General features: G+C 32.3%; 1 protein-coding gene across 8 annotated transcripts; it reads left to right on the top strand.

Annotated features, from left to right (window-relative positions):
* Positions 1-1,823: 1,823 nt before the first annotated feature.
* Positions 1,824-25,239, top strand: LOC115881736 (cytochrome P450 4C1-like). Of its 8 annotated transcripts, none has more exons than XM_030899359.1 (11): positions 1,824-1,925; positions 6,616-6,783; positions 9,393-9,590; positions 12,525-12,701; positions 16,355-16,424; positions 16,497-16,635; positions 16,692-16,832; positions 16,898-16,966; positions 21,444-21,609; positions 24,214-24,393; positions 25,035-25,239. In XM_030899359.1, exons 2-11 carry the CDS (start codon positions 6,624-6,626, stop codon positions 25,196-25,198), a joined length of 1,464 nt encoding a protein of 487 aa, XP_030755219.1. In that variant the 5' UTR covers positions 1,824-1,925; positions 6,616-6,623; the 3' UTR covers positions 25,199-25,239. The 8 variants fall into 8 exon arrangements, with proteins under 8 accessions (XP_030755219.1, XP_030755220.1, XP_030755215.1 ...); XM_030899360.1 differs by lacking the exon at positions 1,824-1,925 and adding an exon at positions 3,659-3,755; XM_030899355.1 differs by lacking the exon at positions 1,824-1,925 and adding an exon at positions 3,665-3,972.
* Positions 25,240-25,460: the final 221 nt, after the last annotated feature.

Below are 25,460 nucleotides of genomic sequence, written 5' to 3' on the forward strand. Positions count from 1 at the left end.
GTAAAGCTACTACAGCTGCTGCACCCTACAGGGTGTTAAAAAGTTCGGGCAAAAAACTTCGTCTTATTTTTGTGCCCTGTATATACTCAAAATAAATTCGGAATAAAAATTTCTGACGTAGCATCTGTTAAGAAGAAATTAATTTACAATTTAAAAAAAAATTATCAAATCTAATGAGTGATTCGCAAGAAATCCAACTTTGAAATTGGGACTAGTTTATAGTGACCCGTTTTTTGCCGGTGAGTTTATATGTATATATTATCAATTATAATATATCTATTATATTTGAATGAGTTAAATAATTTACAGATGAATTGTTAAATATATGTATAAATGATAAAATAAAAAAAATTGTGGGTTCTCTATGTGCGCATATTTGAAATGAAACTTCTTACTAACAGCTATTAAATTGAAAGATTTGAAGAACATGTTTGAAAAAGTGTAGTTTGAAACGTTGAAAAAGTAATAAATAATTTGATTCACTTTCACAAAATTTGTATTAAAATGACCGTCTGTCCACGAGGACTCCATTCGGGTACCTCTATCCACGTGCCTAGTTTGGTTCCAATAGACACATAATTAAGAAAAATCCTGATGATTTCGTCCATTTAGAGGCATCGGTTCGAAATGTCGAGGGCATCATCCTGTAGCCCGTTTTAGCCACATTTTTCTTCAATATCAAATCCTTAGTCCTATCCTGATGAAGACGTAAACGAAACGTCGTATCCAACTTTGCTGATTGGACCGTGTGGCACCGTCGCCCACAGCCTACCCACCAATGACTAAAGAATCCAAGGACAAGTAACACACGAGAGCAAATTGTGACGATGTCACCAAACAGTGCCGTGGCACATATTTTTCTTAACCTAGCTGTTTGACGCAATATTTATATTTTTTGATAATTGTTTTGACTACGCCTATGGTGTATCATCCTAATTAATTACGAAAAAAAACGTATTAAAATGTTAACAAAAGGTACAAAACTGGTATCGACGTATAGGACATATCAAGTACATATAGATGTTAATTGAAATTGAAGAATAATTATCGAATTCAATAGGAAAACGCTAAAAAGTTGGAGTGGACTGTTTATGAAACGTAACTCCTGGCTCTTTCTTATCGCTGCTGCTTTTACACTTGAAAGCTGAACAACTAATCACCATTGTAATAAAGTTTATACAAAGTTTACTACACACAAACTATTCAAAATCGCTAAAATGTCTGGTGGCCAAATGATGACTCATTGTTTGCCACCAAAACAAAAAAAGGTCACAAATTCTGATGCAGCCCGTATAGGGGCGTTACATGTCCTTATATTCTTTAGTCATTGCTACCCACCAAATTTGGTCGCGATCGGACGACAATAACTTTTGACATTTGTTACGTCAAAACCAACTGCCAAAGGGACACTGACACTGTGATATGAAACTCATTTTTCGGGTTTAAGCCCCCTGGCTTACATGGCTTACACGACGCTCCAAATCGTTCACTCGCGTGTCGTGACGCTAGCTCGTGTGTCGCGGCCTTGAACTTTTACTACCACCGCGCGTAAATATGTTCCACTTTAAAAAAAATATTTAAATGAGCATGCTCTATTAAATAAACAAAATATTATTAATAAAATTTAAATCTTTTTATAAAAAGGATGTTTTGATTACTTTGTCATCCAAATATTACGATATTATTCCATTTTTTTTTCTAAATTGACGTTCACATTATGAGGAATGCAGCTTGAAGGTCTGGGTTATTGTTACCGAAAATTTAAATAATTAATGATTATTCGGCGTCTGTGTAAATATTCAATTTTTTCATTCTTTGTTTCTAATAATATAATTTCAATAATTAATGTGTTTTTTTTCTGTTATACCTAACACAGTTGTCTAAAACTTATTTTCAAAATAAATCTAATGTGATATTCTGCAGAGGTAAGATTTTTCAACACACAATGTGCTATTAATGCTACAGTATATACATTAATGCTAATTGTACAGGGTGGGTCAAATTCGACGCTTTTAAATGGAAACACCCTTTTCTATACGAGATAGACGAAAACTAATATCGATGTCTGGAGCTCAATTTTCATCAAAAACATGATGGTGAAAACCGCACATCAATATCTGTTATCGTTTCGGAGTTACGGGGTATTTTTAAAAAATGTGCATTTTTAACAAATCGTTGTAACTTTTTAGCTATGGAAAATTTTGTATTTCTATGAAAACATTTCCAAAGCACATCTTTACGTAGAATTTAATGGTTTAAGTATAATTTTTTTAAAATTAATAATTTAAGAGTTATTAACAGAAAATGTGATTTTTTATTTGGGACACCCTCTATATTTTTAATTAAGTGAAAATAATTTAAAATTACCTTTCCAAAAATATAGCACGCTTGATATTTTGTTATAATTCCCTTCAAAATACAGAATTTTTAAAAGTTCGCCACTTTTAACTAGTAGCACAGATAACACAAAATCTAATAAAGCTTATGTGTTATCTGTGCTAGTAGGCTTTGGACCCCTTATTGATGATATGCCCTTAATGGAACTCGAAAACATATTTTTGCAGCAACACGACGCACCGCCTCTGAACGCTGAAGTTATCAGCAAATTTTTGCAGCCAATTTCAAGAATAATTGAATAGCTAACCAAGATCCCAGCTGTTGGCCGTCGAGGCCGCCTGACTTAGTGCCCATGGATCTAATCCTATGGATATATTTGCGGAAGAATAAAGGTTCCTTATTCTTCCGTATAATCTAGACAAGAGTTAGAAATACTTAGCAGTTATGAGAGGGTATCTTTCACCCACTGAGTTAATGATTCCGCGAGAAATGTTCAAAAACTGCCACGTCTGTCCATAACAGAAGACGGTCGATATGTCGAACACCTGTAGCAAAATCTCATGTCATGGTTTGTTATTTATTTTTATTGTTATTAGATATAGTTTAAATGTGTTGATGTTGGTTAAATATATTTTAAATTGTTATAAGATTCTGCATCTCTTATAGCAAATATTATTTTCGTTTTAATTGATGCTCACAGAATTTTTTTTGCATTACAGCTGGTGCCCTTCAAAGCCTACTTATTTAAAGCGGGCGAATTTTTATATATCTCGAAGAGGAATCGAGCAAAATATCAAGTGTGGTATATTTTTGGAAAGGTAATTTTAAATTATTTTCAATAAATTAAAAATATACAGGGTGTCCCTTATAAAAAATCAAGTTTTCTGTTGATAATTCTTAAATTATTAATTTTAAAAAAATTATACTTAAACCATTAAATTCTACGTAAAAAGGTGCTTTGGAAATGTTTTCATAAAAATACAAAATTTTCCATAACAAAAAAGTTACAGCGATTTGTTAAAAATGCATATTTTTGAAAAACACCCCGTAACTCCGAAACGGTAACAGATATCGATATGCAGTTTTCACCATCATGTTTTTGACAAAAATTGAGCTCCAGACACTGATATTAGTTTTTGTCTATTTCCTATAGAAAAAGGTGTTTCCATTTAAAAGCGTCGAATTTGACCCACCCTGTACAGTATGTTTATAATATTTGAAAACATTAAAAGATTAAGGAGGTCAAAAATGGGGATCATGCGATATCGAATCCGTATCTAAATCTCTAAACTCGTTTCTTAATATTTTTATTAAGTATGAACTTTATGCCTCATTCAGAACCTCGAAATTAGTGGTTTCAATTACACTTATTTTTTAGTTTGTGTTAAAATTACTAGAATATCTTAGCAACACTTTGCGTTAGTCAGTTGTATCCATAGAGAAAGCGTAATATTTAGCTTATACAGTGCCGGATTAAGGTCCTAGGGGGCCCGGGGCTATGGGCTACCCTCGGTGCCCCCAGGTCGGATTAAGACACAAAGGGGCTTGGAGCAAAATAATGGGGGGGGGGGCTCACCCTCAAATTTTGTTATGAACAAAAAGGCGTAATTTGGTAGTAGGTATACACTCACTCAGGTAATAAAAAGCGAGCAAAAATCAACACTAAAATTATAATTAAAAATACTTAATAAAAATTTTTACAATGCTTTTTTTCGAGCTTTCAAAGTAGGAAATTCTTCAATAATATAATATCATCAAAATTAAATGAAGACAAAAGGTCATTCTCAATACTCATTAAAGCTAAATGGGCTAATCTGCATGGCTTCACCCATAGTAGTTCTGTATTTGTTTTTTTTATAAATGAGAGTTTTGGAAATGATTTTGGGCATTTTAGTTCGTACTATGTTCATAGAAAGAAGTTTTTGGAAAATAAAAAATCTTTTTAAACTTAAATTTACCGTTTTACAAATTTTGCCATTATGAGAATAACAAGTTGTCTGTTGCAATATATTTAATAAGACTAAATATATTTCTGTTGCACTGTTGCAGGTGTTCCGGGCTGGATTTTTCTTTTTAATTGTTTTTAAAATACAGTTTTAATTACTTATTTATAATTGTTGATAAATTCAAGATTTATGATGATTTATAACAATATGTGATGAAAAATCGGTAGTTTTTGTTACAAATTGGTATTTTTCGTATTATATGTACAGGGTGGGTTAAATTCGACGCTTTTAAATGGAAACACAATTTTCTATAGGAGATAGACAAAAACTAATATCGCTGTCTGGAGCTTAATTTTTGTCAAAAACACGATGGTGAAAACCGCATATCGATATCTGTTACCGTTTCGGAGTTACGGGGTATTTTTCAAAAATATGCATTTTTAACAAATCGCTGTAACTTTTTTGCTATGGAAAATTTTGTTTTTTTATGAAAACATTTCCAAAGCACCTTTTTACGTAGAATTTCATGATTTAAGTATAATTTTTTAAAATTAATAATTTAAGAATTACCAACAGAAAATTTGATTTTTTATATAGGACACCCTGTATATTTTTAATTTATTGAAAATAACTTAAAATTAGCTTTCCAAAAATATAACACACTTGATATTTTGCTCAATTCCTCTTCGAGATATAGAGTATATAAAAATTCGCCCTCTTTAAATAAGTAGGCTTTGAACGGCACCGGCTGTAATGCAAAAAAATTCTAGCTGTGAGCATCAATTAAAACGAAAATAATATTTGCTATGAGAGATGCAGAATTTTATAACGATTTAAAATATATTTAACCAACATCAACACATTTAAACTATATCTAATAACAATAAAAATAAATAGCAAACCAAGACATGAGATTTTGCTACAGGTGTTCGATATATCGACCGTCTTCTGTTATGGACAGACGGGTCAGTTTTTGAACATTTCTCGCGGAATTCATTAACTCGGTGGGGGTGAAAGATACCCTCTCATAACTGCTAAGTATTTTTAATTATTGTCTAGATTATATGGAAGAATAAGAAACCTTTATTCTTCCGCAAATATATCCATAGGATTATATCCATGGGCACTGAGTTAGGCGGCCTCGACGGCCAATGACTGGGATCTTGGTTAGCTATTCAATTATTCTTGAAATTGGCTGCAAAAATTTGCTGATAACTTCAGCGTTCAGAGGCGGTGCGTCGTCTTGCTGGAAATATAATGTTTTCGAGTTCCATTAAGGGCATATCATCAATAAGGGGTCCAAAGTCTACTAGTTAAAAGTGGCGAACTTTTAAAAATTCTGTATTTCGAAGGGGATTATAACAAAATATCAAGTGTGCTATATTTTTGGAAAGGTAATTTTAGATTCTTTTCAGTTAATTAAAAATATAGAGGGTGTCCCAAATAAAAAATCAATTTTTCTGTTGATAACTCTTAAATTATTAATTTTAAAAAAATTATACTTAAACCATTAAATTCTACGTAAAAAGGTGCTTTGGAAATGTTTTCATAGAAATACAAAATTTTTCATAGCAAAAAAGTTACAGCGATTTGTTAAAAATGCACATTTTTGAAAAACACCCCGTAACTCCGAAACGGTAACAGATATCGATGTGCGGTTTTCACCATCATGTTTTTGATGAAAATTGAGCTCCAGACACCGATATTAGTTTTCGTCTATCTCCTATAGAAAAGGGTGTTTCGATTTAAAAGCGTCGAATTTGACTGACCCTGTACATTTTCATTTAACTAATCTCGATTTTAAATTCTCCTGATTCGGGGGCCCCTCTCAATGACGGGGCCTGGGGCTATAGCCCCCATAGCCCCCCCCCCCCTTAATCCAGGCCTGAGCTTATAAAACAATCAACTTTTGATTTCTAACCACAATTTCTCATGACGAAATATCTTATGAAAGAAAACCACAATTTCTAATGAAAGCTTGATTTTCATGCATCCGTTGTCCGACGATACGATGATATGATATTAATTTTATTGGTTAAATTTAAAGGCTTCGTTTAAATTTAAAGGATTTGTTAACCGTTTCTAACCAATCGAAGTCTTTAAATTCAACCAATAAAATATCGTATCATCGTATCGTCGGATAACGGATGCATGAAAATCAAGCTTAATTAGGGGAAAAATTAATAGTTTGTTAACTTTTTCTACTAATTAAAAATGACTACCACTAATTTATTCCACTAATTTCGAGGTTCTGAATGAGGCTTAAGTGTCTGATTGTTTAGAACGAGAATATCGTATATTTTCATATACAGGTTATATTATTTCTTTTTAGATTGTGATATGGTTTTGGAACAAACATTAGCAGTACTACTAATTGCTGTAGCACTATGGACAATAATATCACTTTACACCAAAAGAAATATCATTAGGTTCGGCAAAAAATATAGCCATTACACATTCTATCCAATTTTTGGACATTATTTTCAACTTAGAAATAAGAGTTAGTATAATATTTGGACTGTTACACTATTAACTACAGCTAATCCAGTACCGGATAGTAAACTTTGAATATTTTTGAGTGTCCGCGTATCACACTGCACATATTTTTATGCACATGCCAGCAGTCACAACGCCAAAAAAAGATCGAGACCCTGCTGGCATGTACAGGGTGAGTCAACGTTAGAGTAAAGTCCATTATCTCATTTGTTTCGAGGTTTACAAAAAAATGTTAAATGCAAAAGTTATAGGGAAGATAAAGATACACATTTTAAAATTATTATAGAGTATACAGGGTGCTTCAAAAAAGTGTGGCGGATATAACATATGTTTTTTTAAAGGCCAATACCCTATTTTTTATTTCATTTTTAGATTCTGCGTAAAATTCTATAACTTTTTTATATATAGCGTTATATACCTAAAATTAATAGTTTTTGTAATATTTAAATTTGTTTATACAAATGTTAAATTGCACAGTGTGGTAAAAAATTCAGTCAGTGGTACCATTGTTTCTGAAGTTGGAATACCAAAATTTGGTATGACAATTCTATAGGGATTTAAAAGAAGATATATGTTAAGATATTTTAGTTAAATGCTACAGGGTGTTCAAAATATATTTATAAATTTCAACTACTTAAAATTAAAAAATCTCAAATTTTTTAAATGGTACACCCTATATATTTTGATTTTTTCTGATAGATTTTGCAAAGCTCTTCAACTTTTATTAAGTATGTCATATACCTATTTTTAATAATTGCGATTTATTCCAATTTTTTCTATTTTTACCCATATCTTTAATACAATTACGCTGTAACATCATAGTTACCATAACAAAAAATAATAATTATTATCAAAATTTCATGTCTGTTAAGCAAGTTAAGAACAAAAGGTAAATTTTAGTTTAATTTGTTGAATTTTAGTTTAGTTTAGTTTGTATAATAAGTATAAATGGTAGAGGTAGAGGTAATAGTTTCAGATTTTCCTGAAAATGGATTAGTCAATGTGACTGATATACACGAACAAGCCAAAATAAACATATTTTTTGGTTCAGTACTATATATTATATAGTACTTTGCTAAGTACTTTAAGAATAGATGTAGATTATCTAGAAAACATTTTCATATTATATGATATTATATTTTCAATGGGACGGTTTTGTGGCAGTAGTAATATTGGCTTTACGAAATGAATTCTAAACCAGAATTACAACGAGAAAAAAAAATTACTGTATGTCGGAGAAAATTTCAATATCAGTAGTCGTCAACAATTAGATAATCTAGTTAATATTACCCTAATCTGTGGCTATTCGGCCCGACGTACAGTGTAACGAAATCGGGAAATGCGGGACATTAGCCCAAAAAACAAAAAAAAATAATTCATCAAGTTTTTTATATAGATGGATAAAGGACATCCCAGAGCCCCACCATGTGAGATATTTCTTGAGTAGACCTCTTAGCCTTAATTTACTAAATCGGTACAAAAATTTCATACAATGAGATTTATTATTTGCAGAAGTTTCCTTGTGTTGTTCAATTCCAACATTTTTTTCCGTAAAGAGAGGTCTTTTACCAACAACAAACCTGAAAAAAATGTCCCATTTTTTTTCAAGTCTAGCTTCTACATGTTTATTATGACTTTCAAAAAAATGCTTACATTCGCGCAAGGTTATATATGCAAAATATCATAGAGTGAACCTTCTAGTATACTGTTACATATAAATTTCATCCACCTAGATCCGAACCTGGAAGAAAAAAATAAATTTCTTCGGCAATAATTACGTTTTCCATTGATTCGACCGTAGTTTTTATCAGTAATTTTTTGTGCTATAATTTTTTTATTGAAAAAGCTATACGACGCGCGACGGAAAATCCAAATGTCATCTTTCATAATATAGAAATACACCAAGAAATTCACGACTACGATTTTAGTTTATTTGAGTAAAGTTAGTTAATTTTGACTAATAATAACAATTAGGTATTAGAAATAGGTATATGACATACTTAATAAAAGTTGAAGAGCTTTGCAAAATCTATCAGAAAAAATGAAAATATATAGGGTGTACCATTTAAAAAATTTGAGATTTTTTAATTTTAAATAGTTGAAATTCACACATACCACACTGCAATTTAACATTTGTATAAACAAATTTAAATATTACAAAAACTATTAATTTTAGGTATATAACATTATATATAAAAAAGTTATTGAATTTTACGCAGAATCTAAAAATAAAATAAAAAATAGGGTGTTGCATTTAAAAAAAAAACATATGTTATATCCGCCACACATTTTTGAAGGACCCTGTATACTTTATAATAATTTTAAAATGTGTATCTTAACCTTCCCTTTAACTTTTGTATTTAACATTTTTTTGTAAACCTCGAAACAAATGAGATAATGGACTTTACTCTATCGTTGACTCACCCTGTATATAAGAAAATGCGCAGAAGATGAAACACGGATATTCTAAAAGAAACAAAGATGACTAGCTGCTAGTAAATAAGCTTTGCTTTTAATAAACTATTGAACTAAAAACTAAAAATGTAAAATTATGCGATGTTATGATATCGCTTAACATTTCTGAAGCAACTTGATTTTTTTGTTTACTTGTAGGTATGTTCGACATATGCATAAATGAAGGCATCAAAAAGGGTTTTCCGTATGGTTGTTGGTTGGGACATAACTTTTATTATGCAACAGATGACGGTGAGGAAATCCAAACCATTTTAACGCATCCCAACTCATGGCAAAAATCCGAATTCTACAATACGTTCAGAATAGGAGCTTGGAATAGTATTTTGTTGTTGCCAGGTAAAATTTTACATACTGTATATAATTAAAAAATTCAAAAATAGAGGGTTTCAACGCAGATAAGGAAAGAGATAGATACCATAGAACATCCCCCTTTAGAACTTTTTCTTTAATGGCCATAAGCGGGAGTAAAAACCCAACCGCCCGAACAAACACTAGAGGCGCCACCGGTCATCAAATGGTGTAAAAATTGCGAAAATTTAATCATCTAATTTTGACACAAGGGGTCGCGCTTAACTTTTTCAATTTTAATTCAATATTTATTGTTTTCAAACTATATTATTAGACTTTGTTGTATTTTCTGAATGTATAAATGTTTTCTTAGTATCTTTGCTTAGTATAAAGTTGCAATATAGTAATTTAAATTATATTACATACATATTTAAGATTCAAATATTATGACATATATGTCAGTTGCCGTCTAAAATGTCATCTTGATAACAAAAAGTTAGTTATTGTCAAAAGTAGTTAAAATCATGTTATAGTTATTAACGTAATAAGGCCGATAAACAACAAATAACGGCCGGGCTGAAGTTTGTGATCCGAGGCGATAGCCGAGGATCATAAGCAGCCAAGGCCGTTATTTGTTATCGGCCGTGTTGCGTTCTAGATTTTTCGTCATACTGCAGATTTTTTAGAGCAATAAACACTACTATTTAATAACAAATTTTATTGAACAATAACACAAGTAAGGATAAAAAATACATAATGTCTTATACTAAAATTCATTTTTCATGATAATGAACATGGAAATTAAAAGTGCACTTGTTGTTCTTAGAAATCTGTAATCCTTCCCAGGGATTTACAGATTTTATAGAAGAAGATGATGCTACTGAAGAATGGCAAATATTTGTATCCACTAAAGACACATTATTTTTGGAGCTATCATGAAAAAAGTTGATTTGTTATTTTCATTCTTTTGGAAACTGATTTTTCTATGTAAGTTTCTGCCACTGTTGAAGACTCCCATCCTCCTAGCTCCTTTAGCGATAATAAATCACCACCATTTTCGGCGAGCATGGTTGCTGATGATCTACGAAATGAATGCCCTGTATAACGTTCTGGATTCTCCAAGTTCAAAAATTTTGCAATTTTCTGCGGTACGCTCCCGATGGTATGTATACCGACGATTTGCTTAACACACTTGCCTTTCTTGTAACCAATGAAAAATTTTGGATTGTCAAAGTTACGAGGACGCAGGTTGATGTATTTTTGTATAAACCATAGGCATCAAACGGAAGGCCGTTTTTGGAATAAGAAATTTCCTATCTTTCTTATTTTTAGTATTTCTTAATGAGACAAGAATATTTTTCTCCGAATCTTCGAAATCATCAACTGTGAGTGACCAAAGCTCGCTGCGCCTACAAGCTCCAAGAATACCAAGCACCAATACAATTTTTTCGAGTAACCAGGTGTAATCATCGGCATCCAGTAGAAAATTATTTATGTCATTCTCCGACAGAACTTTGGCTTTTTTGGTGAATAACCTTCGTTTTTGCGCCTCAGAAACATGAACAGTTTACCAAATCTATGAACAAATATAATTTAGATGAGTATGATTAAATATCGAAGAATATAATGGCTTTTTACCTTGATATGTCGATGTTTTCATATACTCTCAACGCAAGCTTCAGCATGGATATCTTTGTCCACAGTGATGTAGGAGAATACATTTCAGACATTCTTTTAGCATAAGCCAGCAATACCGCTTCATTTACGCTGTTTATACTTCTATCCTGCCGCCACTTCAAAAAATTGTCATATTCCTGCTGATATCTCTCTCTGGTTATAAACGAAAATAATAATAAATTTGAATAAACAATATTTGGCGATATAATTCCGGAAAAAACCGAACCGCTCCGAAATTTTCAAAAGTTTTGGGTCGCGACCGTTGCAAGAATAGCGCCAAATAGTGTTTACATTGTCCTTATGGGCACTTTCCAATCTAAACTTGTTTCATTTATCTATGCTTAACGGCCGCCGGCCGTTATGATAACGTCCGGCGGACGTTATATGCATCTTTTCCATTCTGATTTTGCTTATGTTATAATAATATAACAATATAGTATGACGAAAAAATATTAAAATTTACAAGTTATAATAATTAGATATATTTTATATTATTTCAACAACAAACACATAATAGGACAGCGTAATGTTGATATGCAGGTCTAAAACAAAAAGTGCCGTTATATTTTTTAGTTTTCGTTGTCAGCCGCGGAAGTTTGAGTGATTTTAGTGTTGTCGGATATTTTTATATGTTGCGTTTGGATTGCAAAACTAAAAGTGGAAGTTTTATTTGCAATGTAAGTAGAATAAGCGTCTGTCCATTTTATATTTTACTTTTTTCATACCTACGACAAATATACATATATTGAAATTTTATAATTCGTTTTATTTAATAAATGTTAGAAAACAAGCTTGTAATCCTGTAATTGACATAATTGTTATGTAGTATATTCCATTTAAATGTAATATATTACTTTACAATTAAAAAAATGTAAATTTAAAAAATAGATTAAAAATATATACAGGCATTATTTGAAATTTTTTAAGTGCGAACAAACACGAGAGGCGCTTTATTATTTACTTTCATTTCTTTTACATGACAGACGAATTTCTAAAGGGGGATGTTTTTGTGATCTTTTTGTGATAGATACATAGTACATTATTTATGTACTATATATACATACATAGTACATTATTTATGTCATTATACTTTCATACATTTAAAGTCTGTTCTATGAGTCGTCAGGGAAGATTTCGATAGACGACATCCGAGAAATAAGAGAAAATACAATTTATCTGTGAATTAAAATGATAGACAACAATTGTCAATATCATGTATCCTCTCATTGAACAGATTATTAATATATAATATTGTGTTTCAAAATTTTTTATTAAAATCTACTGAATGTTTTATTTGTTTTATAGAAAAACTATGGAAACCTCGACGAAAATTCTTAGCAAAAAACTTCAGCCAACCGATTCTGAATTCGTACGTTCAAATTTTCTATAGAAACAGCGAAACTCTGATTGAAAAATTGAAAGACGTGCAGAATAAGAATTTGTTTGAAACTTTCGTTTGCTACGCCTATGACTCCTTTTGTGGTAAGTAATGTGTAATTTAAAGAACAATTCCACAGCAGAATTAAACACTAATTTATCGCAATATATCAAAACACTTTACTTGTTACATTGGACGCGCGTTTTGCTAACAATCAGGGCAGTTCCTGGCGAGCGTGCAGTGCGTGCACGCACGTAGGCGCAACATTTTGGGGGCGCAAAATCAAAGTGTCAATCAGTACTTTGTAACAAAAAACCGATACGCTTTCTTGTTAATAAACAAATACTTAAACATACATCATAGGATAAAGTTTGCTTAGCGTCTTTTTTGCGTTGGCTGCACCGAATAAACAAGTCTAGGGCAATCTGTCGGCAACACATTGATCTCATCTATTTATTTTTCATTTTATTCATTGTATGGAAAGCATTGTTCATTAAAATGTTGTATCCTATGTTATAGGACTTGTTTCTCTCCACAATTTCCTGTCCCACAATGTACTGTTTGTGTCGGGGAAGGGATTATAGTTTCATAGTTGTCGATTTTCGAGAGAAATCAGTACATGTATATTATTTCGTATATTTTTCATTTTATTGATTTTATGGAAAGCACTGTTCATTAAAATGTTGTATCCTATGTTATAGGGCTTGTTTCTCTCTACAATTTCCTGTCTCACAATATACCGTTTGTGTCGGTGAAGGGATCATAGTTTCATAGTTGTCGATTTTCGAAAGAAATCAGTACATGTATATTATTTCGTATATTTTTCATTTTATTGATTTTATGGAAAGCACTGTTCATTAAAATGTTGTATTCTATGTTATAGGGCTCGTTTCTCTCTACAATTTCCTGTCTCACAATATACCGTTTGTGTCGGTGAAGGGATCATAGTTTCATAGTTGTCGATTTTCGACAGAAATCAGTACATGTATATTATTTCGTATATTTTTCATGTTATTGATTTTATGGAAAGCACTGTTTAAAATGGTCAGTTTTTTTCTTTAGGGTGCTATTTTTGTTACTAAATATTTTTGTGGTTTTGTTTGTTTTCTTTATTTAATAAATGTTTTTATACTTTAATTAGAACAGTTTTTTTACATTTCCAATTAACATATTGCTCGTTTGTCGCAGAATATAAATTCTTAAAATTTTTGAGATGAAGATTAAAATATATAATTGATTTAAATATAAAAAGGGCGCACCAAAGAATGCTGCACGTAGGCGCCAGATACCCCAGGAACGGGCCTGCTAACAATGTTAGCAGCATCACCAAGATATGGTTAGCGAAACGCGCATTAGCTGTTAAAAGTAAAGTGTTTTGGTTTATTGTGGTAAATTAGTGTTTTATTCTGCTGTTGTATTGTATAACACCAAAGGTTCCAAGCCCCAACTAGAGAATTTCTTTTTCCAAAGCAGACCTACAAACTATACTGAATGTTCCAATATTGCGCGGACATAAAACAATTTCGTATTTTTTTAATCAAAACAAGTTAATTGGCCCAATATTTACCTCTATACAAAAGTGCTTCGTTTGTCCTTTAGAGAGGCATCAATCAAAAATAATCCCGAACGTTAATTAATTTAAAATTTATGAAGCTTGAATGAAGCTGAATCCTATAGATATTTTGAGGATATCCACCAAGGATATAGTAAATATCTTAGGGATATCCAAAAACCAGAGGAGGATATTTATGGGATATCCAGATGGGACAAAAAAAGTCATCTTCAAGACATCCCTAGGCAAGACTTTTACAATTATTTGGGATATTTATAGGATAATACAAGGATGATGTTGGGAGCATTATAGAATATTTTTAGGACATTATATGAGGACTGTTATTTGACAATACTTTCTTCATCCTTAGTTTATAGTAAAAACGTTCCCGATTTAGTTTTATTTAGCCACACATTTTGACGTTATTCATTGGATATTTTTATTAACAGCTCTAAAATATACCTACATATTATGTCAATTAATTTTGCGTCAAAATTTAGAAGTTTATTTGTATGAGTTAAGACCTTTCAATTTATACTGTACCATCGAAAAAAAACGGCGTTCAATTGGCTTGAAAATTACGATCGATGACATTCCCCATATAATTGTACATACAAAATAACAGCAATCTTCATTTCCAAGCCACCTTTGACGCCGTTTTTTTCGAACGTTTGGTATTATACCAGATTATACTACCCGTTATGGAGTCTAGCAGTTTATGTCTAGCAGCAACAGTTTACATCAAAGTTAGCACACAGGATACAGGTATAATTTCTAACACCACACATTCCAGAAACTCACAATTTAAACACAAAAATAGGATTTCTGTTCGAATAGATCAAACACGAAAATGGGTTTAGGGATAAAGAACAAGTGCTTTTCAACAAATTTTCAGCTGTAATTTTGTCACAAATTTTTCATTGTGAGCCCCTGAGTCGTTAGTCGTTTTTCGACATTAGTTGAGGTTAGGATAGAATTTCTGCTAGAACAACGCTAGAACTATGAGTATAAGGAAAAACTAAGTCAAACTCAACCAGTTTTATTAGTTTCAGTCATTTTTAAGCCCATTCAATATCGACAAACGACCGAATTCACCTCGAATTTCACTAAATCAAAGAACTGAATAATACACTATGCAAAAACAAACAACTGTCGCGATGGATTGTGGGAAATTTTTTGCGCGGGCGTTTTAAATTCTCTGTATTACTGGGAGTGGCCCAGCTCATAAATATCCAGATTATCCAGAAGATACCAACAGGATATTTTGTTGCCTTGACGTAATAATTATCTATCTGTATGGTTTATTGCATTTTATGTAATATAAAAAGTAGTACATTATTTATTTTTCCTAAATATCTCGACGATATTGTTAGGATATTTTATTATCATGAGCATGTTTGGATATCTCAGCTGGATGTACATTAGATATACGACAGAGATATCCATAGGATATCCTATTCGGAGACATCTACAGGATTTCAGGATGTCTGGAGGATATCCTATAGATGTCTGTATAAGATGATCTTATTATGGGACATTCCGACATTCTATGAATATCCTGCGGATATTGTGTGTTATATGGGTTATTGTCAAATATTATTTGTGATACTAACATAAAATTCCATATTTTTATCAACTAGATTATTAGCACATAATAGATTTTATGTGCCTACATAGCTTGATGCGACAAGAAACATTTTTTGGAAGTTACATTAGGAAAACTATTTTTATATTTTCCTCAAAAAGTATGCGGGGTTGCGTTTTTTACAAGAGACAAAAATGTAGTAAATACTAGAAGGACAATTTTACAACAAAAATCGGTCGTCGGTGGAGTTAGAAAATATTTATACTAAAATTTACGTAGGGGTGAGGTAATTTTCACCCTTCACGCACTTTTTCTTGAATTTTGTGAAAGTCAAATGACTTAGCAAATTATAGACACCCAAAATCTCATTCAAATCGGAATAACGGTTCTAAAAGTATCTTAAAAAATGTGTTTATTTTTTAAAGTTTGATGCTCTCTAACGGACAAACGAAGCACTTTTTTATAGACGCAAATAAATTGTGTCCAATGAGCTTATTTCGATTCCACAAATACGTAGTACTGATATGTCCACGGAATATTGGGACACCCTGTATATACGTAATATAAAAATAATTTTTATTTGTTAATTTGTTAACTATATCCTTAATGACTTATTGCAGAAACCATGACTAACAAAAACTATAATATACAAACAGAAGAGGGTTCTGAGGTGGTAAAATGGATAGATCAGTAAGTACATAAGTAATGTTTGTTAGTTTAAATAAGATTTTTTCTAGATTATTTTTGCAAACTTGATTTTAGTTGCCAAGAGATACTTGGAGACAATATAGTTAGAGTAGGTTCCGGATTTTTCTTTGCAGTCTTGTTTGTCCTTACAAAAACCCCTAAAGTTTTCCAATTATTTAAATCTATATTATTATACAGAAATTTTACTCAGCAGGTATTTTAATTATACCATTACTACAAAGGACTTTTTTTATTAATATTTTCTTTTAGCTTATTGTTGACAGAGAACAGGAACTTAAAAAGAATATTGATGAAAACAAAACTTTGTTGGATTCAATTATAAAGGCTGATAAAAAATTATATTTCAATAGAACAATTATTAATGACGAATTGGTGACATTTACTTTTGCTGTGAGTTTTTTTCCTTTATTTTGTTTGTTTTCTGTTTAAATTAAATGAAATATATTTTGATTTAGGCAGCAGATACTAGCGGCAACACATTGGCATTTTTATCGACGCTACTTGGCATGCACCCCAATATTCAGGTACTCCTTGCATTGTTATTTTTTTTTTTTTTGTTAAAATAGGAAGGAGTATAACGCTATCCATTATCCATGTATTCATGCAAGGTAGACGGACAAAAAACTACTAAAGAAGGAATAATGAAAACAATGAAATCGGTAAAAATGCCCACACTAAAAAATGACGTACAAGAAATGTGGAATGACACTAGGACTTGGATAAATGAAATAGTTAAAGGAAGTTGCACATCTGGAAACACTAAATTAAAGTACAAAACTTGGATGTCGAATAATACGATCAATTTGCTTGAAAAAAGAAGAAACCTAGTCATATCAACAACATTTGACAAAGAACACAAACTAAGAAACATCAATAAAGAAATAAAAAACAGCTGTAGACAGGATAAAAACACGCACGTCCACGAGATTTGCACAGAATTGGAAAGACACTCGGCAACTAACGAATCTAGAGAGCTATTCAATAAGGTAAAATATCTCTCTCGTGAGTTTCAACTACGTACACAAATTATACGGGATGAAAATGGTCGAAAGATTACTGATCCGGATGGTATTGCTGAAGTCTGGCGAAAGTACTGCACAAAGCTTTACGAAGATGGTGAATCTTCTAATAATATTAATCGTCCCAACCAATTCGAACATGAACCGGAGATCCTTAAATCAGAAGTTGAACACGCCCTAAATCGTCTCAAAAAATAAATCCCAGGTATAGATGGTGTAGCTGCTGAGATATTAAAGTCAATAGGGCAACCGGTAATTGATGTTATTCATTTCATATGCAATCTGATTTGGAAGACGGGAATTTGGCCAGACGACTGGTGCAGCTCGCTATATATACCACTATATAAAAAGGGTAATCCGGCAGACTGCAATAACTATCGAATGATTGCTTTAATTCCTCATGCATGCAAAATTCTCCTGCAGATTATTAACAACAGACTCAGGCCATATCTACTACCACAGATTGCAGAAGAACAAACTGGCTTTATGCCTGGTAAGGGTACCAGAGAACAGATAGGGAACGTACGACAGTTAATAGAAAAAGCGCGAGAATTCAACATAGAAATGTATCTCTGTTTTATCGACTATTCTAAGGCCTTCGATCTAGTCAAGTGGCAAAAACTTTGGCAAATACTCAAGGAAATGGGGGTTCCTGATCACCTTATTCTACTTATCCGACAACTATACCAACATAATTACGGACTTATAAGAATTAATGATGTCACATCAAATAGATTTCAAGCAATGAAGGGTGTCAGGCAGGGGTGTGTTCTCTCACCCCTATTGTTCAATATTTATACCGAGTACATAATGCGTGATATTCTCGATAACTGGCAAGGTGGAGTATCTGTGGGGGGAAGGAAAATCAATAATCTAAGATATGCCGACGATACACTAATCATAACATCAAGTGTGGAAGAAATGGAATTTATTATGCAACGTCTCCAAGAAACTAGTACAGAATTTGGGCTAAAACTTAATCCTAACAAAACTACTGTCATGATTGTGGACCGACAAAACAACAACCAACCTCACGTGGGAAACATAGCTGGATTTAAGGTGGTTAATAAATACTTATATCTGGGATCGCTAATCGACAACAGCGGCTCATGCGAAGGCGAAATAAGACGTAGAATTGCGCTGGCTAGAACAGCCGTAACTAAATTAACTAAGATATGGAAAGATACAGCCATCACTAAGAACACCAAACTAAGACTGCTGAACTCGCTTGTTTTCCCGATTGCTACGTATGGGGCGGAAACATGGACGCTGAAGAAAAGCGATACCAGGCGAATAGATGCTTTTGAAATGTGGGCATATAGACGTCTGCTACGTATACCTTGGACAGCCCATCGTACGAATGAGTCAGTTCTCCAAGAACTAAACTCACAACTCAGCCTCTCAAAAAAAATAAACCGATGTTTTCTGACATATATTGGTCACATTGCTAGAAGAACGGACTTACTGCAGCTGCTAATAGTCGAGGGAAAGGTAGAGGGAAAGCGACCACGAGGAAGATCACCCAAGAGATGGGTTGATCAAACTAAAGACCTAATCGGCCAAGGCCTTCATGAAACCGTCAGCATGGCTCAAAACAGAGCGGACTGGCACAATACGTTAAAAACCGCTACAGGAACATCATAGTCACTAATCCTTCTTCAGGGAAACGGACCAAAGAGAGAGAGACGGACAAAGGGCCCTAGGGTGCGACTAGAGGTTGACAGTTCTGTTTGACAATTCATTTGACACATTTGAAATGCATTTGAATTTGATTTGAAATTTTTTGGATTTGTCAGTTTTTAATTGTTTTTTTTTAGTCTTTAATTGAAATTTTTTGGAATTGTTATATCTTTACTGAGCTTATTTTATGTTATTTATTATTTATTCTGCTACTGATAGTTGTTTAAAGGTAGTAAATCTAGAAGGAAATTGTAGCAGAACTTAAGTTAACAGTGACACTACTGCGATTTATCGAAAAAGACTGAAAAATAGTTGGTTGGATAGCGTGCGGTAGATAGGTCTCAGTGAATAATCGAGGGAAATAATGGAATAACTTTTCGCTAGTAAGTGACTATACAGGGTGGCCCATCGAAAACGTTCCGCAAGGCATAACGGCCAGGATATTTATTTTTTCAAAAAATCTAAAAACACGTCAATTTTGTTTGTGAGGGGGACAACTTTTGCCCCAAAAATGATTGCAAAATATTCAACCCTCTAAGCGGGGGTGTCATCCTCCAACTTTTTTCAAATGGAAAGGGGTGTCAAGTGGCGCCGCAATGAAAAGAGCTTTCTATTCTCTATATTTTCCCGCTTCGTTTTTGAAAATCGGTCGAGTTATTGAGAAAATATGAAGGATTGAAATTTGAAAAGTTTATTTAAGCATTTATCAGAGTAAATGATAATTAGGGATAAATTCGACTAATTTTCTTTTTTTCTTATTATTTCTAGATGTTTACGCATTTTTTCATTTGCCACAACGTTGAACGATCAGGTGCGGTAGTTGCTAGATAGCTGTTCTGTGACTTGTACGTTGAAGTTCTTCTCAATATCGTTAAACTGACCAATAGAATTTCCAAAAATACCAGCCCACACGTTCAATTTCTGAGGGTTTTGAAAAACCCTGGGGGTTGTCCTCAGCCCAGTACCGACAGTTGTGCCGATTAACTACACCGTTCAGAAAGAAAGTACACTCATCCGAAAAACACACATTAAATAGGAAATTATTATCATTCGCCACTCGTTCACTCATAGTTTCACAAAATTGCAAGCAACGATCAAAATCGTCTTCGTTGAGTTCTTGTACCAACTGAATTTTGTACGGGTAGAACTTATACGATTCACGCCGGTCTCATTGGCTAATTTTCTTGTACTCAGAATACTGTCCATGGCAATATGGCCCAATACGAATACCTCCATAGCTTCATTTACTACAGGATTTTCCCTCTGCCGGAACCAGTTTCGCGAAATTTTGCTACTAACTGGCGAACAATTTTGCCATAAAGGTGTTTGTCATGATGGCGTTCATTGAATATCTGCGCAACCCGATTGCAAACATCTTGAAATAATAAGAAAAAACAGCAAATTGGTCGAAGGAGTTTATCCTTATCATTTACTCTGACAAATGTTTAAAAAACTTTTCAAATTTCAATCCTTCATCCCCCGACTCGACCGATCTTCAAAAACGAAGCAGGAAAGTATAGAGAATAGAAAGCCCTTTTCATTGCGGTACCCCTTGACTCCCCTTCCCATTTGAAAAAAATCGGGGGATGACACCCCCGCTTAGAGTGTTGAAGATTTTGCAATAATTTTTGGGGCAAAAGTTGTCCCCCTAACAAACAAAATTGACGTGTTTTTGAATTTTCTGAAAAAAAAATTACCCCGGCCGTTATGCCTTGCGGAACGTTTTCGATGGGCCACCCTGTATAATATGCATACGTGTAATAAACCGATCATTTGTGAAATTCACCTAAAATTAATTAATTATATAGGTATCTTTTCCATTTTTGGTTTTATTTACTACATGTTCAGATGTCAATGAATTTTGATACGCCAATTTGACTTACTTGCTTCAGTAGCGTATCAGATGTTTGCGTTAATAAATAATTATTATAACTTATCTATTTTTAGTAGAATTATTTTATATTTTTATAACAATTTTAATAACTACAAAAAATAAAACAACAAATTATTGAGTCTACCCCATGTCTATGTTTGGAATAAAATTAGAACGCTTTAAACTTCATGCGCATGAAGTTACCTTGGAAATGACGATACATGACATATTTGAATAGATTTGTGTGTTTGGAAACGTTCTATCGTTTTTAATCTTTCTATAATTAATATTAATTTTGGATAAGTTTTCATAAATAACGATGTTTAGAGATTTACATCGCTAAAATTATCACCGATTGTCATTCCCCAGCCGTCTTTGACGCCTTTTTTTCGATCATACAATATATTTATTGCTATATACTGTGTTTAGAACAAACTGTACGAAGAAATATTGGAAGAAATTGGCCCAGATCGTCCTATTGAAGCATCAAATTTGCATAGTTTAAAATATACAGAAAGGGTCATTTTAGAAACACTCAGGCTAATTCCAGTAATTCCTACGGTAGGAAGATATATAGCAGATGATATTATATGTGGTAAGATATGCGGTTTATTACTTTAAAGTTACTTATTCAATGCTTCAAAGCTTGTAATATATATTTATTTTATTTTGAAGTGTACAAGGGTCACAACACCGTTATTGCATTTTTTGATTAATTTATCAAAAAGCATTAAGCTTCATTCAGAACATCACAATTAGTGGTTTCAATTAGCGTATATAGAAGTTTGTTTCTTGAATTTCAATGTAAGCATTCGGAACGTCAAAATTAGTGGTAGATATTTTCAACTTTTCCACTAATTATCCTTTCCAAATAATTATCACTTAAAAATTTGCGAGAAATGTCATTTTGGCCTTTGATTATCTTCCGTCAAGAGAAATTGTGGTTAGAATTAGGCCACAGACTAGGCTTTCTCTGTGGACACAACTGACTGCTGCAAGCTGTTGCTAGTATAAAGTGCAATTGAAACCACTAATTTATTCCACTAATTGCGAGGTTGCGGGTTGTAGGTTTGTACAAAATTAGTGACAGACACTTTCAATTAGTAGACAAAGTTATCAAACTTTTAACTTTTCCACTAATTATACTTCAAAATTTGCGAGAAATGTAATTTTGACCTTTGATTATCATTAACCAAGAAAAAATTGTGGTTAGAAATCTAAAGTTGATTGTTTTATAAGCTAAATACCTATTAGCCTTGTTTATATAAAAATATATATACAAGGCTATTAGGCTTTCTCTACACTGAAAAAAAGGATCTCTCAGTCGAAATAAATATGACTTTGACCCAAAAGATTCGCGCTTTCTCATAGGGCCAAGAACGACGTTTCTTTACCCAAAGCATTAGCTATCTTTTCATAAGCTTTAAAAAATTACTTTAGAGAATAGAAGAATCTATCTGTCTAAAGTATTTCACTCTTGACCCAAAATTAATATGCAAAGAAGTTCTTGCTACAAGAACAACAGTCTCTTTGATTCATGCAAAAATTCTTGATTGAAAAGGGACATTTCGTCCTATTGCTGCCAAAAGTCACTAACATTTTTCCGAACAACCAAATTCAATCACTAACTATGTTTTGAATCGGAGAATCGATTGCAAAAGTCATTAATTACGATTTCTGGCTATTTATGTTTTATTTTAATACCGAATAGTTACTAACTATAACATCTTTATGCAATGCAATTCATCTTTAGACGCATTTTTCTCGGAAGTAATAAAAAGTAAGTTAGTGACTTTTGGCAGCAATGGGACGATTTCTTGATTAAAGAGACACTTTTCTTAAACCAATAGCGAATACCATTGACTCAACTAAAATTTATTTTGATCTAAGAGAAGTCTATACATCATATACAGGCATATTACGAGTTATATTATTTTCTGATAAATTTAGGTTTTCCTGGTCTGTAGTAAGTAAAGTGATATTATTTTCCCCGATAGTAGTTATTTCTGCTTCTTCACTTCTTGGTATTTTTTGGGGTGGTTCATCACTCTACAAATTACAAAAATATGTTACATCACGATTAATCAAAGTAAAGCAAACAAATTATTAAAATTATAGGTTTTGGTCACATTTTGAATTTTTTAATACGACGACTTGAAATTCTAAAATTTTTGTAATTATTTCCAGAAAAAAAATCGATACCTATATTCTTATTCTATCTATAGTCACGCATGCATTATCTAAACAGGTGCATTAGGTAAATGTCTCTTACCTTCAAATATAGCAAATAAATGCTCTAATTTCCATTTTTTCAGAAACTCCTTTAAAGAATCCATATATCCTCAAATTTGTCCATAAAAAATGACAAATGCATGTTAATAACGATCACTAATTTATTATACGATATGCGTTTAAAAAGCAAATTATGCAAAATTCCCAAGTGGAAAATTCCAAGCAACAAAACCCGTGCGTACTATGATGTGCCTATGAAATGCGACGTGCGACTGATCGGACTGCCGAATGATTGTATATACCGTCCTTCCTAGCGTATTTTTCTTATTATCTTAAAACAAAGTGACTTGCACTTGATTGAATGAAAATAGATTCAAGGGAAATTTTCGAATTTTTCAAGAGAACCAGTTTTCTTGACTTGAGAGAGTTTTTCTTCAGGCAAAATATTTTCTTTTACGCTAAAATAAATTCTCTTGCCACTAAATTTTTTTTTTCAAGAACGATGACGACTTTACTTCAAGTCTATCTTTTTTATCAGTGTATGGATACAACCTTGATACATCTGATTACCGTAAGCTGTTGCTAGGATATTCTATTAATTTTAATTGTGTTTTTTAAACATTGTGAATGATCCTAAACTAAAAAGTATAAAGTGTAATTGAAACCACTAATTTATCGACTAATTGCGAGGTTCTGAATGAAGCTTTATATTTTGCAATATTGGAAAATAACCATCGAAAAGGCCAAAGATAAAACAACTTTAAAATTCTTCGGTACTGGAATTTCAGAATTCCTACAATGGAAAACTATCTTTAGACGCTGCAAAATACAAGGACTTACTTCATCTGATCAAATTGCTGGAAATTGATTAAACTGTAATTTGCATTTTCCTCAGAATCAACTTTTATGCAATGACAGTCCCATGTACCCTCCATTTAATTTCTTTTATCCCAAAATATCTGTTTAGGTACAAAAACAATTCCCAAAGGCGTTAATACCGTTCTAAACATATTTGGCCTTCATCGGAACAAGAAATATTGGACAGACCCGTTGAAATTTGATCCGGATAGATTTTTACCGGAAGAAATTGCAAAAAGACCATCGTATTGTTATTTTCCATTTTCTATCGGACCTCGTAATTGTATAGGTATGAGCATCATATGAATAGACATTTTAACAAGCTAATTCTTGTAAGCTAAGAATCTTGTAAAATAGATCAGAAGAAATGAAAATATATAGGGTGTGCTATTTAAAAAGTTAGAGATTTTTTAATTTTAAGTAGTTGAAATTTTTAAATACATATATATTGACCGCCCTGTAGCATCTCATTAAAATACCTTTACATATATATTTTTCTTGATCTCTATAAAACCCTCCTACAAAATTTTAGTAGCCTAACTTTAGAAACAATATGGCATCACTGACAATTTTTTACCACACTGGAATCTAACATTTATTTAAACAAATTCAAATATTACAAAAACTATTAAATTTTAGGTATAATTATAATATATAAAAAAGTTCTGGAATTTTACGCAGAATCTATAAATAAAATAAAAAACAAGGTGTTGCATTAAAAAAAATATGTTATATCCGCCACACTTTTTTGAAGCCCTCTGTATACTCCTCTTAAAAATGATTTTAAAATGAAAAATATGTATCTTAAATCTTAACCTTCCCTATAACTTTTATATTTAACATTTCTTTGTAAACATCGAAACAAATGAGATAACGGACTTTACTATATCGTTGACTCCACCCTGTACAATACATAAATATATTTTTTAGGAAAAACCTATGCCCTGATGAACTTAAAGGTGGCAGTTGCTAACATAGTTCGGAATTACGAAATAGTTTCGAATTATAAATCTGTAGAAGAGATAGATTTCCGAATATTTATGACAATAAAAACGAAACACAACTTAGACTGCCGATTTAAACCTAGAAAATAATAGCAGTATCTAAAAACCTTTTTTAATAAAGTTCTATACAAAAAGAAAGTGTGTGTTTTAATTAACTGTAGACCCTAATTTGTGTAAATATTTTCAGGGCTGGTAGATCTTGATATAAAACATATTTTTCTCTTTGCCGTTTTTCAAATAAGGCCAAAACAGTCGAGTTAAGGATGCTTCACGCTACACCGTAACGGGTCCGAGCCGTGCGTCGGTGAAGACACGGCCAAACATTGTCAAGTGTTCTTTACACATATACATT

The sequence above is a fragment of the Sitophilus oryzae genome, unplaced genomic scaffold, assembly GCF_002938485.1.
Source record: "Sitophilus oryzae breed Bouriz unplaced genomic scaffold, Soryzae_2.0 scaffold_172_pilon_pilon, whole genome shotgun sequence".
NCBI lineage: Eukaryota > Metazoa > Arthropoda > Insecta > Coleoptera > Curculionidae > Sitophilus > Sitophilus oryzae.

What these genes read in the sequence shown, in the direction of transcription:
- LOC115881736 (XM_030899359.1), top strand. Translation starts at nt 6,624, where the DNA reads ATGGTTTTGGAACAAACATTAGCAGTACTACTAATTGCTGTAGCACTA. An exon ending in GTGGTAAAATGGATAGATCA is followed by an intron (nt 16,425 to 16,496) that starts GTAAGTACATAA and finishes ACTTGATTTTAG; the next exon opens with TTGCCAAGAGATACTTGGAG. An exon ending in ACAGAAATTTTACTCAGCAG is followed by an intron (nt 16,636 to 16,691) that starts GTATTTTAATTA and finishes ATTTTCTTTTAG; the next exon opens with CTTATTGTTGACAGAGAACA.